The sequence below is a fragment of the Salvelinus sp. IW2-2015 genome, linkage group LG22 (genome assembly GCF_002910315.2).
Source record: "Salvelinus sp. IW2-2015 linkage group LG22, ASM291031v2, whole genome shotgun sequence".
NCBI classification, from domain to species: Eukaryota; Metazoa; Chordata; class Actinopteri; order Salmoniformes; family Salmonidae; genus Salvelinus; species Salvelinus sp. IW2-2015.
The window spans coordinates 27354614-27372342 of NC_036862.1; the positions used below are offsets into that span (position 1 = coordinate 27354614).

At 41.5% G+C, this 17729-nt stretch overlaps 1 protein-coding gene and 2 pseudogenes across 1 annotated transcript; 1 reads left to right on the forward strand and 2 right to left on the reverse strand.

The window, feature by feature from the left end:
- Window positions 1-1408: 1408 nt before the first annotated feature.
- On the reverse strand, window positions 1409-3125 carry LOC111982704 (small ribosomal subunit protein eS25-like; annotated as a pseudogene).
- Window positions 3126-3936: 811 nt separating this feature from the next.
- On the forward strand, window positions 3937-5622 carry LOC111949514 (trafficking protein particle complex subunit 4-like). The gene is made up of 5 exons (XM_023966755.2): window positions 3937-4142; window positions 4298-4472; window positions 4614-4717; window positions 4826-4952; window positions 5063-5622. Exons 2-5 carry the CDS (start codon window positions 4450-4452, stop codon window positions 5166-5168), a joined length of 360 nt encoding a protein of 119 aa, XP_023822523.1. The 5' UTR covers window positions 3937-4142; window positions 4298-4449; the 3' UTR covers window positions 5169-5622.
- Window positions 5623-5787: 165 nt separating this feature from the next.
- LOC111949513 (glucose-6-phosphate exchanger SLC37A4-like) lies at window positions 5788-11441 on the reverse strand (annotated as a pseudogene).
- Window positions 11442-17729: the final 6288 nt, after the last annotated feature.

Here is a 17729-nt window from a genome sequence, read left to right on the forward strand (position 1 = left end):
ACCTTGATTCATACTATTATATGAAGACATGGCAAATTGCTACCAGCAGAGACGGAACAGTAACAAAATATAAACAGCTTAGTGCATATGCTAATCTGTTTCTTGGTCAAATATTTACTTTAAATACATTTCTTGGTCATTTGACAAAAGGTTAAACAATTACACGTGACTATTAAATGTGACATTTAACCGCTGTAGCATACAGTTATCCATATAAATCAATAAGTAATGGGAGAAAAATTAAGGAAACCAAAAGTTGTTTTGCTCTCATAGGCGTGATGCCAGAGGACCCGATGGTGGCAGATGAGGGTGAGAATCAGTCAGTGTTCCGTGGACTGTTTTCTTTCTTCCATCGCCGCTCAAGGTAGTGCTGTGCAATGACGAGCGGCAGCATCCATCAGTAAGCTACCCTGCGTCTCACCCACCCCGAGCTCAAGCCCCTAAKCTGAAGCAGAGAAGTTCATTTATTTCATGACATTTGTCAATAAATAACCCACTCTTCAGTTGCCTGTAGCAGCTCTTTACATGCATCCACTGCTGACTCCAACACTGATGAAAGCAGAAACACATTGGTCTCTCGTTATCCGGGATCTTTGGGACCCCCCCCCCCCAACATGGAAGTTTAAGTTAAAAGGTTACAGTAGGGGTTATGGTTACGTTCCAACCCTACCAGAAATGCATCGAAACAATCCACCTTATTTGGAATACAGGAACCCGGAGGTCCTACTGAATTTAATGGGTGACAAAATTAACAAATACAGCTCAAGTGAAAGCACAAATGTAGGGTTGGCCGAGTTCCATTATAAAGGAAGCATTGATACTAATTGAACACAACACACTAAGTGAGGTGTAAACATCCTCGGCAGCGTGCCTCCAAGGGGACGCCTCAGCCCACTCGTCTTCTGTCCCAAAGCACCATTTTGATAGTGTAATACCGCCACAACACTTCACACCACTTAGTTTTATGTTACACGCCACAGCACTGTCCTCTCCCACCGGAATTACATTTTCAAACTTATTTGATGCAAGGGCAAGACTGAAAAACCACCAACAGTCAATGGCAGGTCTGAGGCCCTGGACTTGATTTGGCAACYATGTTCACAGTGAAGTTGAAGTGAGTTGGAAGTGTTTTCATGCAGAGGAAACATTGTATGTAATATTGTAACCCCAATTTGTTCAAAGTCTAGGTTTGCACCTTGTGGATATTGCTAGATCAATTGCTGTGTACATTAGAATATATCAAATAAGAGTTGTCATTCTGAAACTAGATTCACAGATCTCCAGCCAAATGCAATTGAGTGTCAACTCATTCAAGCTAAATGATCTGGAGCTAAAAGGTCCTTCAACACTAAGAGTACACAGACATCAGGGAGAATATCACAAGGAATACAAAAAAACGAAATGCAAATCTCTTTTAAGAATTTTATTCYCCTTACATCACATCTGAACACAGGAATCACAACCTGAAAAAAACAAGATGATTTTAGATGGTATTTATAGCCGTAGTCCTCCAACCTGCCTGTTAACATGTGTGTAACATATTTAACGCCAACACATTAAAATCAGATAATACCAGCAACAGTGAATTGCAGTGAGGAATATTCAGTTTGTCGCAATAAAATGTAGGCCAGTTCCATCAGGACTATCATAACATACCAGTTTATGCTTTCTCTTCCTTCTCTGCCTTCTCTGCCTTTGATGCCTTAGCTGCCTTCTCAGGCTTCTCTGGCTTGTCTGGAACCACAACACCACCCTCCTCCTCGGGACCCTTGGTGTTCCGGTGTGTAGATCACCTGCGATCTGTGGTTTTGACACCAATTTGATCATGCCTAGAGGGGTTGCAGAATGGAACGTGCCATTTATTTTGTACAGATATTGAAATACTATGGTCCCACATTACCAACTCACTCAGAAAAGTCAGACCCACTCACTGCCCGACAAGTTAGGACAATATACACAACACTTGATGCTGAAAGAGCAGACATCAAGTTACAGTGCCAGTCTTAGTAGTCACTGATCAGAGCCAATATTGACCAAAACGACAGTATTTTGAAGGAAGACTATACTGCCGACAGGTGTTAGAAGTGACATTGAAGGGAACAGGACTTACGAACATTACAAAATGTTAATTTTGTAATGAGTTCTAATTCTGAAATATTTAGTGTTTTTTGGAAGGCAAGTGAGAGGAGCACTAAACATCGGTATATGTAAGTGGGGCTTAACAGGCTTTGTAAAGTATCTAATAGTTGGTTGCGGCAGCCCCACAAGAGTCAGTGCCTTGTTGAGTCAAACTGGGGTTCACTGTAAGCATCAAATTGAACCAGATCATTGTCCTCAGACTACTGACACAGAGTGTAGCATGCCAAAAAAAAAACTATTGTAGATAAACATGACAGTAGTGTACCAGCAGTCCATGCAAAAGAGTGTATATCGTATTCTGACAAACATGTACATCCGCACTTTGATGTTAGGGCCCTGCCTTACATAAAGTCAGATGTGGCTACCCGACTAGTTCTTAATTTAAGCAAATTCACTACAGGTAAACACTGTGGTTGAGAATCAAGAGCAGGGGTCAGGTTTACCTTTGCTGAGCAGTTCCTGGAGGGCAGCCCTGGCCAGAGACCCCCTGATCTTTAGCCTCTCGACACAACTGCTGGTGTGATGAGCTTGTAGTTGGGCACTTCCTTGTTCAACTTTTCAATGGTGGCCTTGTCGAAGAGGACCAGGTTGTTGAGCTTATCCCTCACCTTTCCCTTGGACCACTTCTGCTCAGGGGAAATGGGAGAGGTTGTCACTCCTGACAGTGCAACCATTTTATGACACCAAAGGAATAAACCCCCAAGAATAGATCAATGGATACCAGGACATACCTTCTTCTTGGCTTTGCCTCCGGATTTGTTGGCTGGGTCCTTGTCCTTTTTGGACTTCCCGGAATCCTTCCCCTTGCTTGGCGTCTTTAGGAGGCTGGAATAAGCCACATCACAGTACCATTATCTTACTTATGCGGAATGAACCACACACACATTCTAAAATAGCAAACTTCTGCTGGTAATTTGTAGTGCACTATAACTTAGAAGACAACGTCAGTTGGTTTGCTAATTCAGATAGCCACTAACGTTAGCCATCAATTGGAATTGAACCAATAGGATGTACGCCTGTGCATATTTTAGTAGTGTCTGTAAATCTAGTTAGACCTAAATTAACTAGCGACGGCCTAGTCACAGGCTAATAGACCAGCTAATCAACAATTGACTCCAGTCTAGACTCCAGCCAACCGTGGTCTGCAGAGAACTAGCGGGCAGTTTGTATTTCGGATAACATTGATACATGTGTGGGAAAGGTCAGATATGAGATATCAACACATTGGGGCATGATAGACAACTGATTGTAATCGCTGGTGGTTGGCTGATCACGCAGTGCACATCAGCCGCAGGTCAGCTAACGTGCCAGCCAGCTACCGTTAGCTAGAAAGCAGTTCCAACTAGGAATCGTAAAGTGAGCTATTCCATCCATATCACGGTCAGACCGCTGCGGACAAATAATATTTTCCACCTACCCATCCCGATCTATCCAGACTAGACTATTTTTCGAGTCAAATTTTGTTCGCCCTCGAATTTAAAGAAAAATTACGCTAATACTCTTACCATGATGTCCCACCGTTAAGATGTCGGAGTGAAAGGAAGTTCAACCCGTGCACGAGCCCCTAAGAGAACCCGTACATGTGGATGTGGAAGTATGGTTTTGGGTAATGTAGTTTATTTTTGCTATACTGTTTCTATAGATTGGTTTTAGAATGAATAATAAACAATTCTGCAAAATAAATATAGATGCCATATTAAACAAAAAATAATAATACGAATGAACACGCATGTAAAGTTACCTCTGTTCAAGATTATTTTAGATTTTGTCTGAAATATTTCCTGTCACGTGACAATATTGTCAGCTGTGCGGAAAAAAGGGCAAAGAGGGCGATATTCAGTGTGTTAATGTTGTAAATAAGGCTGGGGGATTAATTTACCAGTATGACAATTATGTACCGAGAGCAGAAGCAGAGAAAACATTCAGCTATCCTTTAGATTTGGTGTTAAAGATCCACGATGATAAAGTTGTTGTATCATTTGGTCAACGCGATGGAATCCGAGGTAGGTTGTCCGCAACTGTCAAGTGATCACATCAGTGCTTACAAAGTTGACATAGTGATAGCTGGTAGTACATGTCATGGCTGGAACTCAAATGTTGCATTCTGTATGCTTCTATTTATTGTTAACATTGTGCACGCATACTTCTATTAATCTAGTGGGCCATGCTTTACTGTCCATCGATGGATTGGACGTCAACGGTAAGTTCACGGCGGATGGGAAGGAGATCATCGAATACTTGAAAGACTCAACAAACTATCAGTTGTCCATACGGTTCGGAAGGGCTCGCTTGAGCTCCAATTAAAAACTGATGCTGACTTCAATGTTTCATTCGTAAGTAGTTACACTTCTCGTAAGTAGGTACACTTCTCAGGTGATTACAACTGTCAGCTCTGACATGAATAAATCCTTTGGTCTATGGTTACATTTGCTTTTCCATGATCTTGCTACATGTTGTGTTGTACTTTTTCCTAGGTTGTTTGCTATTGGTTCACAGCTGTCCCCTGAAGTTGGCAGTACAGGAATTGAGATGCTGGAGACAGATATGTTCAAACTGCACTGCTTTCAGACACTCACTGGTAACGCCATGCATTCAAACACTGCTATCAGTCTCTGTGTGCGATGCCTACATGCAATGCACTTGGTTTGAAAAACGAAATCTGCCTCAGTGTCAACTTATTTTTCAGCTATAAAGTTCATTGTGCTGACAGACCCCCGGCAGTCTGGCATTGATGCACTCCTGAGGAAGATTTACGAGATCTATTCAGACTTCGCCCTCAAGAACACCTTCTACTCTTTGGAGATGCCTATCAGGTAACTTTCACATGTTAAATATCTGCCCTCTGTCACATGAGTCTCTATCAGTTATCCATTTCATTGATGAGCAATCATGGCAAGATATATTTTGCCCTCTCTTGTTACAGGTGTGAACTCTTTGATCAGAATTTGAAGGGTGCATTGGAGATAGCAGATAAAGCTGGTAACTTTGGACCTGGATCTAGAGTAGGAACAAGGATGAATTGCTCCTGAAATGTTGTTATTGAATTGTGTTTGTTATGACTGGGAAGCTACAGTACAAGCATATGGGTCAACATGTCTCCAAGCAGTGCTGCTATTTCAGAACTAATGTTTATTTTTATTTTTTATTTAACCTTTATTTAACTAGCAAGTCAGTTAAGACCAAATCCTTATTTTACAACGACGGCGAAACCCGGACGACGCTGGGCCAATTGTGCGCCGCTCTATGGGACTCCCGATCACGGCCGGTTGTGATACAGCCCGGGATCAAATCATGGTCTGTAGTGATGCCTCTAGCACTAAATGCAGTGCCTTAGAACGCTGCCTTAGACTGCTGCGCCACTCAGGAGCCTTGATTAACTTGTATATGATAAGGATATGTTCTACTGGGATACAATGTAAATACTGATTTTTTAGATTTGTTTTTACATACTTTAAGATTAAACACCACTATGTTATGTTTTGATATCTCATCTCTCTTTTCAATGCAATCCTTTAGAAGTAAAGTCAAGCACAACATAAGGTATTTTATTCAAGTCTTTTATCGAATCAAACAGATTGCACCCCTATAATGAGATGTGTCAAGTGCCATTTTCAGAAATGAACAGTACATTAAAATGCCTTGGTTTCAAATTATAAGAATTATAAGATTATGCTCAAATTAAAATCATATTGACACACATTTTCAATAATTAAATCTCGGATCTATTTTAAGCCATGAGCATTGAAAATAGTTTTAAGTAGCACAACATAGTTGATGTACTTGTACCTGAATACTCTCTGAATACATCTTCAGTGAAAATAAATTATCCCTGGATCAACTCCATGTCTCACCATCTCTTAAAACAAGAATATACAGGACCATGTCTCCTGTCAATTCCAAAACACTTCACAAATAAGAAAATGTACATTCTTATCCTAAGTTTCCCATATTGGCAACAGAGAGTTATGAGGTGTAATAATCAGTTTGCCTTCCTTGGGAAGTGACCCATCTTGGTTCTGATGTTCCGCAGCAAGAAGAAGCTGATGGTAGTGACGAGACAGGTGATCTCTGCTACCCAGAAGGCCATTTCCCAGCCGTGGTGCTTGGCGATGGTGCTGAATGGCAGTCCAGAGCAGTAGCCACCAACTGATAACAATACAGGGATGTCAATTAGGCTGGTTCTCATAAATAATAGGATATACAGATTTAGTCATTGAACTACATGTCTGGTACTGCTAGTAAAGCCAAGACATTACACAAAAATGTGTGAAAAGCATTCATTAGAATTTGAGACGATTAGGTTGAGATAAACTTACTGTTGGCCATTAGGGCAACGATAGCATGTGATGTTCCACAATAGTTTGAAGGAGCACTCTCATTGGCTATCACGCCAAACAAGGCTATTGGTCCGTAAGATGAGAAGCCAAAAGTAGCCCCCAAGAAGAGGATCRATATCTGAATTTATAACATAAAAAAGAAAACCATGAACTAACAAACATAGACTGATAGTGTACTGGCTCTGAAAGGAGATTTGAGTAGCATAGTGTCTTTACTATACCTTTGGGCTGTCTGGAGTGACAGTGACCCGGAATAGTTACATGGAACCAAACATCCCAGCCATCATGGAGATCAAGAGAAAATGACGGGGTTTTCCATGGCTTTTCATGCCTTGCTGTACAAAAATTAATATAGTACCTTACAAACACTGCTTTAATTTTTTATAGATCTCTGAATTAATGTATGATGCCACTGTCAACCCACTTGTGCCACAGCCTTGTCAGTGAAGTATCCTGCAGCTAAATGCCTCCAACCTCCAGGGCACTCATGTAGGAACTGCCTGTGAAAAAGAGCTGCATTTAGGCAAACCTAACAAGAAGCAATTATTATTGAGTTATCAACAGTAAGCTATTGCACACTTGTAAAACAGGCAGGTTAGCGTTTTGCGTCATGAATCTTGTTCTGGAGGCAGCTCTGCAGAGTGGTCACTAACTGGCACAGCCACAGTCATAAAATCTGATTTTAAACCTAACCTTWACCACACTGCTAACCATAATGCCTGACCCTAACCTTAAATTAATACCAAAAAGCACATTTTTGTTTTCATGAATTTTCACAATATAGCTACATTTTGACTTTGCAGCTGGCCTACCTAAGGGGAAATCGCTGTTCTGCCTCCAGGACAAGACATGAAAATAGACATCAACCTGTGTAAAACAGAGGGACAATGCCGGTGTTAATGTATCAGACTTCCAAACCAATGAGTGTTGACTGCCCCTTGTCCTGGATGAGGAAGAGCTGGCCCCAGTCAGTGCAGGCCGTCTTCACCCCGAACACCACCAGGTAGCCCACAGACAGCAGCCACAGGTAGGGGGACAGGATGAACTCTTTGAAGGTGGTCTCATCACTGGATGAGCCTGGGAAAGGAAAGAGGTTTAAMTCACACTAGCACATCACTTAGAGAGTGGCTCCCGAGTGGCGCAGCAGTCTAAGACACTGCATCTCAGTGCTAGAGGTGTCACTACAGACCCTGGTTTGATTCCAAGCTGTATCACAACCAACCGTGATTGGGAGTCCCATAGGGCAGCGCACAATTGGCCCAGCGTCATCCAGGTTAGGGTTTGGCCGGGGTAGGCCGTAATTGTAAATAAGAATTCGTTCTTAACTGACTTGCCTAGTTAAGTAAAGGTTAAATAAAATCTTGAACTCGTTCACGCTAGCATGTGAGGGGCACACTGGGTGCAGAGTAAATTCTCACAGAGTGTCACTGATTTTACACACAATTTCACATGCAGACAATACTCAGAAAAGCATGTGTTCAAATGAAAACTTGTGCATATCACATTCACACACATTTTTAAATGTTTCAACCACAGAACCAAATGAGGTTAGCTCCAAGCTCTGACCTGCTTTGACCTTCTTGGCCCCACCAGTGTCGATGTTGGGCAAGCCCACGTCCTTGGGCTCGTTCCTGATCAACAGCAGGCAGACGAAGGAGACCACACAACAGGAGAGGCCTGAGATGGACAGGGTCGTCCTCCAGCTGTAGCTCTGGGCCATCAATGTTGCAATAATGGGGCCTAAACTCCCAGCCAGGTTCATACTGCAGGACAGAATCGCCCACCACGTCCCAAACTGAGAGGGCTCGAACCACTGAGGAGCAGAAGGGAATGACATATCATAATATCAGACTAGTGATGTGCTGCGTGGCTTGACACGACTGGTGTTGAATGGACAGGGATATACAGTTRATTCGGAAAGTATTCAGACCCCTCGACTTTTTCAAAATGTTGTTACGATACATCCTTAATCTAAAATTGATTAAATCTTCTTCTTTTTTTCATCAATCTATACACAATACTCCATGGTGAAGCATGGTGGTGGCAGCATCATGCTGTGGGGATGTTTTTCAGCTGCAGGAACTGGGAGACTAGTCAGGATCAAGGGAAAGATGAACAGAGCAAAGTACAGAGAGATCATTGATGAAAACCTGCTCCAGAGCGCTCAGGACCTCAGACTGGGGAGAAGGTTCACCTTCCAACAGGACAACGACTCTAAGCACACAGCCAAGATAACGCAGGAGTGGCTTCTGGACAAGTCTCTGAAAATCCTTGAGTGGCTCAGCCAGAGCCTGGACTTGAACCCGATCGAACATCTCTGYAYAGACCTGAAAATTGCTGTGCAGTGACACTCCCCATCCAACCTGACAGAGCTTGAGAGGATCTGCAGAGAYGAATGGAAGAACCTCCCCAAATAGAGATGTGCAAGCTTGTAGCGTCATACCCAAGAAGACTCAAGGCTGTAATCACTGTCAAAGGTGCTTCAACAAAGTACTGAGAAAAGGGTCTGCATACTTATGTACAGTGGGGAGAACAAGTATTTGATACACTGCCGATTTTGAAGGTTTTCCTACTTACAAAGCATGTAGAGGTCTGTAATTTTTATCATAGGTACACTTCAACTGTGAGAGACGGAATCTAACAAAAATCCAGAAAATCACATTGTATGATTTTTAAGTAATTKATTTGCATTTTATTGCATGACATAAGTATTTGATACATCAGAAAAGCAGAACTTAATATTTGGTACAGAAACCTTTGTTTGCAATTACAAAGATCATACGTTTCCTGTAGTTATTGACCAGGTTTGCACACACTGCAGCAGGGATTTTGGCCCACTCCTCCATACATACCTTCTCCAGATCCTTCAGGTTTCGGGGCTGTCGCTGGGCAATACGGACGTTCAGCTCCCTCCAAAGATTTTCTATTGGGTTCAGGTCTGGAGACTGGCTAGGCCACTCCAGGACCTTGAGATGCTTCTTACGGAGCCACTCCTTAGTTGCCCTGGCTGTGTGTTTCGGGTCGTTGTCATGCTGGAAGATCCAGCCACGACCCATCTTCAATGCTCTTACTGAGGGAAGGAGGTTTTTGGCCAAGATCTCGCGATACATGGCCCCATCCATCCTCCCCTCAATACGGTGCAGTCGTCCTGTCCCCTTTGCAGAAAAGCATCCCCAAAGAATGATGTTTCCACCTCCATGCTTCACGGTTGGGATGGTGTTCTTGGGGTTGTACTCAACCTTCTTCTTCCTCCAAACACGGCGAGTGGAGTTTAGACCAAAAAGCTCTATTTTTGTCTCATCAGACCACATGACCTTCTCCCATTCCTCCTCTGGACCTGTCTCTTATACACATCTAGATGTGTATAAGAGACAGGGTAATGAGTGGAGAACAGGAGGGCTTCTAAAAGAAAAACGAACAGGTCTGTGAGAGCCGGAATTCTTACTGGTTGGTAGGTGATCAAATACTTATGTCACGCAATAAAATGCAAATTAATTACTTAAAAATCATACAATGTGATTTTCTGGATTTTTGTTTCAGATTCCGTCTCTCACAGTTGAAGTGTACCTATGATAAAAATTACAGACCTCTACATGCTTTGTAAGTAGGAAAACCTTCAAAATCGGCAGTGTATCAAATACTTGTTCTCCCCACTGTAAATGTGATATTTCAGTTTTTATTATTTTATAWATTTGCAAAAGAATTGAAAAAACTGTTTTTGCTTTGTTATTATGGGGTATTGTGTGTAGATTGATGAGGGGGGGACAATTTAATTAATTTTAGAATAAGGCTGTAATGTAACAAAATGTGGAAAAAGTAAAGTGGTCTAAATACTTTCCAAATGCATTGTACAAAATGGTACACTGATTGACCAATCCTTTAACAGTGCAGGCAATTGATTGATACGTGTCTGACAGCTTCATATCATGGGACTACAGTGTTGCTTCCTGGTCCTACCTTGCGCAGCACCCTGCCACATGGCCCTGGCCCAGGCCATTGAGGAACCAGAGACCAGAGAAAACAGCCACAGTGGAGGACCAGGAGAAGACCACGTTGATGGCACCCACCATGAACAGGCCAATGGAGAAGAGCGAGAGGGGGCTGATCCGACAGGACGCCGCTAATGAACTTGCTGATAGCATACGCTAGAGACTGGCTACTAGTGATCATGCCTGAGGGGTAGTACACACAATACAGAGMCAGAACACAATGTTTTATTGATTTCAGGTACACATATCAACATACATAAAGCATCAACTGATACCTCCCCATAGGATCATTGCTGGCTTAGAAATGTGGACAGGGAATGATTCAATGAAACCAATCAAAGTCAGACCACTATCAGCAATATCTAAACTTTGGTTGTTAATTGTTGTTTGGGACATGCAAGACAGAAACAGAGGAAAAGACAATAGTGAGGATGCTATTACCCATGTCATCTTTTTCAATCTTGATATCTTGCATGAGAGATGGCATCACAAAGGAGAAGGTCTTCCTATTGAAGTAGTACAGCGTATAGCCCACAAACATGGCCAGGAAAAGTGTGGTGCGGTAGTATCCATACCCTGTGGTTGCCATGGTTTTTGCAGTGCAGAAAAAAAGTGCTAAATAAAAGAAGATTCGAAAAACAAAACTACAGAGGAGGGAAAAGGCTCCTGTTGTTCAAGGGTGTAGTACTTCTGCAGCCAGTGACTGAACTTTGGTGTCAAGATCCACAGTGCAGTACAGAGGTGGTTAGAAGAGGGATAGAGCTGAAATCAGTAGTTGGGGTTAATGGTCAACTTCTCTACTCTAAGACTGATTTCCCCTGCCTTATCTGAGTTCTACAAGGGCCAAAGGGAAGAAGCAAGAATGGAATTGACCTACTTCGATTCTGTTATCTCCTGTAACGCTGCTTGTATTGTCCAACAGTTTGTAAAAAAATAAAATAAAAAAATGAACTCCTAATTCCTCTTATATACCTTCCCCCCCCTCTTGCTGATCCTGACTGTCCCTTCCTGCTGGTGTGACTGGATGTTATTAGTGTTCTTAGTTAATGATTCATTGGGGATTCCAATGGTGACTGCAAGGCCAGAGGGTGGATCCTCCTTAACCCAGGGTGTTTGTGAACAGAGATGACCATCAGCACAAAACACAAACCCATTATTACTGTGGGTTGTTCTGTGTGAAAATGCATCATTAGCTAGGTTTCCATCCAATTGGCAACTAATTTTCAGGCGAATATTCTAAAATCTGCATAAAGAAAATATGCGCATTTTCCAAACTGATTTGTTGCAGATACAAATCTGTGCGTGATGACGTAGTGCACACAACATATACCTTTTCGCGTAAGTTTTCATGTACCGAATAGAAATCTAAAGTTGAATGTGTTTCCATTGCATTTTCAATGGCAAAATGGTCTTGGCACCTGCGCTCTAGCCAACAGCTTGCAGAAACAGTGCGGGTAGGCTGTGCTGGTAAATTAATCTACATTATGAGATTATTATAGGAAGAATATTTGTCACGAATCAATCATCTGCTGGAATCGGCTACTGAGGATGGAGTCGTAATTTCAATCACTGAATTAAATATGAATAATATTTAATATTCGATCTAGCGATCTAGCAACCTTTCGGTTACTGGCCCAACGCGGTTACTGTCGCCCCTATATATATATCGTAATTTAAAAGGTTGCTAGACCGAAAGGTTGCCAGATCGAATCCCCGAGCTGACAAGGTAAGAATCTGTCGTACTGCCTCTGAACAAGGTAGTTAACCCACTGTTCCTAGGCCGTCATTGTAATTAAGAATTTGTTCTTAACTGACTTTCCTAGTTAAATAAAAATATGAACATAATATGCTTGTCAACATAGTATATATATTTTTACCTGTAGCCTAATCTGACTGACTGTAACCGTCAATCTAATACATTCTAACAACTGATCGTCAATTGCGATAGAGCTTTGATAACTTCCAATTTAATTAACTAAACATGGCCATTYATAATTGCATAATAACACAAGGCTACAACAACAATACACTGAAGTTCTAGGCTATTTATTAAATCAGTTTGTCAGCTCCAGGTAGGCTAAACAAGTGGAACAAATTGATTTGCAATGACTCAGGTGATATAGTAATTTCAACATATGTATTGTATCAAACTGTAGACTACAATGGCATAATGGAGGTTATGGAACTCTCTCGCGTGCTTCTGTTATTGTCACGTGTGCTCCCTCTCCGGCCTCAAGGTCACCAGGCTGCTAGTGATGGCGCACAACTGTCACCATCGTTACACGCCCCTGCGCGTCATCACTCCCTTGATTATCTTCCCTATATATATATCGTTACAGTTATAGGGAAAAGTCCTCAAAGAAACTGACATTAAATGTGGAGAATGACACATTTGCATCTGTTGGCCATCAATTAGCCTATGAATTAAAAAGATACTATGTATTGGTGCATAAAAATAAATAAAGTTGCCAATATTATGTTTAAATGTTTTTTTTTGGTTGTCTGCTTTACCAACCATTGCTAGCTAAAGTGGGACAGTCTTATAGGCTTTTCCAATGGAGGAAAGAGATCCAGTTTACATTAGGGACATAGGGTAGGCAGGGCTCTGGTTTTTGTAGTACTGTTATCCTGGTTAATTTAGATATCTTCCAGAGTACAATGGCACCAAACAGAACTAATAGTAGGGTGATGTCTTCCTTTTTTGCATTTGCGTCTTCTTTAACCTCTTTCGACATCTATCCAACATATTAGCCCAACACATGATACATTTCTGAAATCTTCAAGATGATAATATAACAACAAAGTATGAATTTAATTATCATTGGGGTACAATTAGGACTATAAAAATTGTGTCCCAGTTTATCTAACCTGTGGTCCCAATTTACCGAACTCACACTGAAAATAGGGTTTTGGCTCAGTGTACACAAATCAGTGTGTAATACCTCCTGTGAATATGATATCAACATTTGCCCTGTTTGTGTGATTTAGGAAATATCTTGAGTATTTCAGAAATGTAGCTATTATGTGTTGGGCTAATATGTTGGATAGATGTCGAAAGAGGCTACAGATGACAGAAATGCAAAAAAGTGTTCCACTTTTTCTGAATTCACCCTATTTATGACCCATACAATAAGTAAGGGTTAATTAACGAGGGGCTATGCATTCTATTGACAATAATGAATGGCAGGGAAGGTGTGTTAGCAGAATTCTCTCATAGGATAACATTGGTTTACAGGTTATGCTCTAACTCTGCTTACGTGCATGCGATTTGCAAAATTCATTTTGCCATGTGTTCAGGGCCACTGGTACCTCTCCAGATATTGATATGATGAGAGTACGCGGTCCCCTCCATATCCTGATCACCGACAACGATGAGACAGCCTATAGGGAGGAGGTCAGAGACCTGGCCGGATGGTGCCAGAATAACAACCTATCCCTCAACGTAACCAAGACTAAGGAGATGATTGTGGACTACAGGAAAAGGAGGACCGAGCACGCCCCCATTCTCATCGACGGGGCTGTAGTGGAGCAGGTTGAGAGCTTCAAGTTCCTTGGTGTCCACATCACCAACAAACTAGAATGGTCCAAACACACCATGATAGTCGTGAAGAGGGCACGACAAAGCCTATTCCCCCTCAGGAAACTAAAAAGATTTGGCATGGGTCCTCAGATCCTCAAAAGGTTCTACAGCTGCAACATCGAGAGCATCCTGACTGGTTGCATCACTGCCTGGTACGGCAATTGCTCGGCCCCCGACTGCAAGGCACTACAGAGGGTAGTGCGTACAGCCCAGTACATCACTGTGGCTAAGCTGCCTGCCATCCAGGACCTCTACACCAGGCGGTGTCAGAGGAAGGCCCCAAAAATTGTCAAAGACCCCAGCCACAGACTGTTCTCTCTACTACCGCATGGCAAGTGGTACCGGAGTGCCAAGTCTAGGACAAAAAGGCTTCTCAACAGTTTTTACCCCCAAGCCATAAGACTCCTGAACAGGTAATCAAATGGCTACCCGGACTATTTGCATTGTGTGCCTCCCCAACCCCTCTTTTATGCTGCTGCTACTCTCTGTTATCATATATTTATAGTCACTTTAACTATACATTCATGTACATACTACCTCAATTGGCCCGACCAACCAGTGCCCTCGCACATTGGCTAACCGGGGTATATGCATTGCGTCCCGCCACCCACCACCCACCAARCCCTCTTTTACGCTACTGCTACTCTCTGTTTATCATWTATGCATAGTCACTTTAACCATATCTACATGTACATATTACCTCAATCAGCCCGACTAACCGGTGCCTGTATATAGCCTCGCTACTGTTATAGCCTCGCTACTGTATATAACCTCMCTACTGTAATTTTTCACTGTCTTTTTTACTGTTGTTTTTATTTCTTTACTTACCTATTGTTCACCTAATACCTTTCTGCACTGTTGGTTAGAGCCTGTAAGTAATCATTTCACTGTTGTATTCGGCATACGTGACAAATAAACTTTGATTTGATTTATATATACAGTACCAGTCAAAAGTTTGGACACACCTACTCATTCAAGGGTTTTTCCTTATTTTTACTATTTTCTACATTGTAGAATAATAGTGAAGACATCAAAACTATGAAATAACACATAAGGAATCATGTTAGCCACCCCTTGCCTTGATGACAGCTTTGCACACTCTTGACATTCCCTTAACCAGCTTCACCTGGAATGCTTTTCCAACAGTCTTGAAGGAGTTCCCACATATGCTGAGCCCTTGTTGGCTGCTTTTCCTTCACTCTACGGTCCAACTCATCCCAAACCATCTCATTTGGGTTGAAGTCGGGTGATTGAGGAGGCAAAGTCATCTGATGCAGCACTCCACCACTCCATCCATCACTCTCAAATAGCCCTTACACATCCTGGAGGTGTGTTTTGGGTCATTGTCCTGTTGAAAAACAAATGATAGTCCACTAAGTGCAAACCAGATGGGATGGCGTATTGCTGCAGAATGCTGTGTTAGCCATGCTGGTTAAGTGTGCCTTGAATTCTAAATAAATCACTGACAGTGTCACCAACAAAGCACCCCCACACCATCACACCTCCTCTTCCATGCTTCACGGTGGGAACCACACGTGCCTTCAGAAAGTATTCATACCCCTTGACTTATTCCACATTTTGTTGTGTTACAGCCTGAATTCAAAATGGATTCAATTTATATTTTTTCTCACCCATCTACATACAATACCCCATAATGACAAAGTGAAAACATGTTTTTTTTAAACATTTTGGCAAATGTTTTGAATATGAAATACAGAAATATTTAATTGACATAAGTATTCAAATCCCTGAGTCAATACATGTTGGAATCATCTTTAGCAGCTGTGAGTATTTCTGGGTAAGTCTCTAAGAGCTTTGCACACCTGGATTGTACAATATTTGCACATTATTATTTTGAAAATTCTTCAAGCTCTGCCAAGTTGGTTGTTGATCATTGCGAGACAGCCATTTTAAAGTTTTGCCATAGATTTTCAGGCCTATTCAAGTCAACTCTAACTAGGCCACTAAAGTACATTCAATGTCATCTTGGTAAGCAACTGCAGTGTATATTTGGCCTTGTGTTTTAGGTTATTGTCCTGCTGAAAAGTGAATTTGTCTCCCAGTGTCTGTTGGAAAGCAGACTAAACCAGGTTTTCCTCTAGGATTTTACCTGTGCTTAGCTCTATTCCATTTTATCAACAACACAAAACTCCCTAGTCCTAGCCAATGACAAGCATATCCATAACATGATGCAGCCACCATCATGCTTGAAAATATGAAGAGTGGTACTCAATGACATGTTGTGTTGGATTTGCCCCAAACATAAAGCTTTGTATTCAGGACATAAAGTTAATTTCTTTGCCACATTTTTTGCAGTTTTACTTTAGTGCCTTGTTGCAAACAGGATGCATGTTTTGGAATATTTTGTATTCTGTACTTATTTTCACTTTGTCATTTAGGTTAATATTGTGGAGTAACTATAATGTTGTTGATTCATCCTCAGTTTTCTCCTATCATAGCCATTAAACTCGGTAACTATTTTAAAGTCACCATTAGCCCCATGGTGAAATCGCTGAGCGGTTTCCTTCCTCTCCGGCAACTGAGTTAGGAAGAACGCCTGTATCCAAAGTGTAATTAATAACTTCACCATGCTCAAAGGGATATTCAATGTCTGTTTTTTTCCCATTATTTTTTGGGGAAAATCTCCCTGGTCTTTGTGGTTTAATCTGTGTTTGAAATTTACTGCTCGGCTGAGGGACCTTACACGTAATTGCATACGTGGGGTACAGATATGATTATGTTATTATTGCACACAGAGTGAGTCCATGCAACTTATTATGTGACTTGTTAAGCACATTGTTTTACTCCTGACCTGAATTTATTTAGGCTTGCAAAAACAAAGGGGTTGAATACTTATTCAATCAAGACATTTCAGCTTTTCATWAAAAAAAAAAAAATTGTAAAAATGTCTTAAAACATACTGTAATTCCACTTTGACTTTATGGGGTATTGTGTGTCTGCCAGTGACACAAAATCAAAATGTAATCTATTTTAAATTCAGGCTGTAACACAACAAAATTTGYAAAAAGTCAAGGGGTGTGAATACTTTCTGAAGGCACTGTACAATACATTATAATTTCCCCTGAATTTCATGCAATTTGTTTTCTGCTACCAATGTGGAATATACGTTGAATTGACTGATGTGTGTGCACAGTGGGCTATTTCTTTCAATCTCTGTACACCAAACCCGATATTCGAGTCAATGACAACGCCACCACATACACCTTCTATCGAAAATGCAATGAACTATGTTTTGTCATAACCACGGTGTGTTACGTAGTTGTTGGGTAGTCTAATTTGCAGAGATGAGATACTTTAGCGCCACTTAGTGAGCATAAAGTGTGATGCACCACCTCCACCATACAGCAACATGCATTGCACATACTGTATATAATATCGCACATGCTGCATGCATGCATGTACTGAAGCCAAATATTATTTCACATTGTATCAAAGCACATCTGATTCACCTTGATACAAAGTATCCAAGACAAGAGATGATTAATATGGCTTGTGCCAAAAAGGCATGCACAGAGGCCACGTAGACTCTTCCCCTGTTGAAGATGGGGGTTTCCATGGATACACAACAACAAAAGATCTCTCATTTTTAGGGACATGCCAGGCACTTCTCCCATAACAAAGACTGAAAAATAGCTGACTAGGTGCTTCACAACATTGGATATT

What these genes read in the sequence shown, in the direction of transcription:
- LOC111949514 (XM_023966755.2), top strand. Translation starts at nt 4,450, where the DNA reads ATGCTGACTTCAATGTTTCATTC. An exon ending in CTGCTTTCAGACACTCACTG is followed by an intron (nt 4,718 to 4,825) that starts GTAACGCCATGC and finishes CTTATTTTTCAG; the next exon opens with CTATAAAGTTCATTGTGCTG. An exon ending in TCTTTGGAGATGCCTATCAG is followed by an intron (nt 4,953 to 5,062) that starts GTAACTTTCACA and finishes CTCTTGTTACAG; the next exon opens with GTGTGAACTCTTTGATCAGA.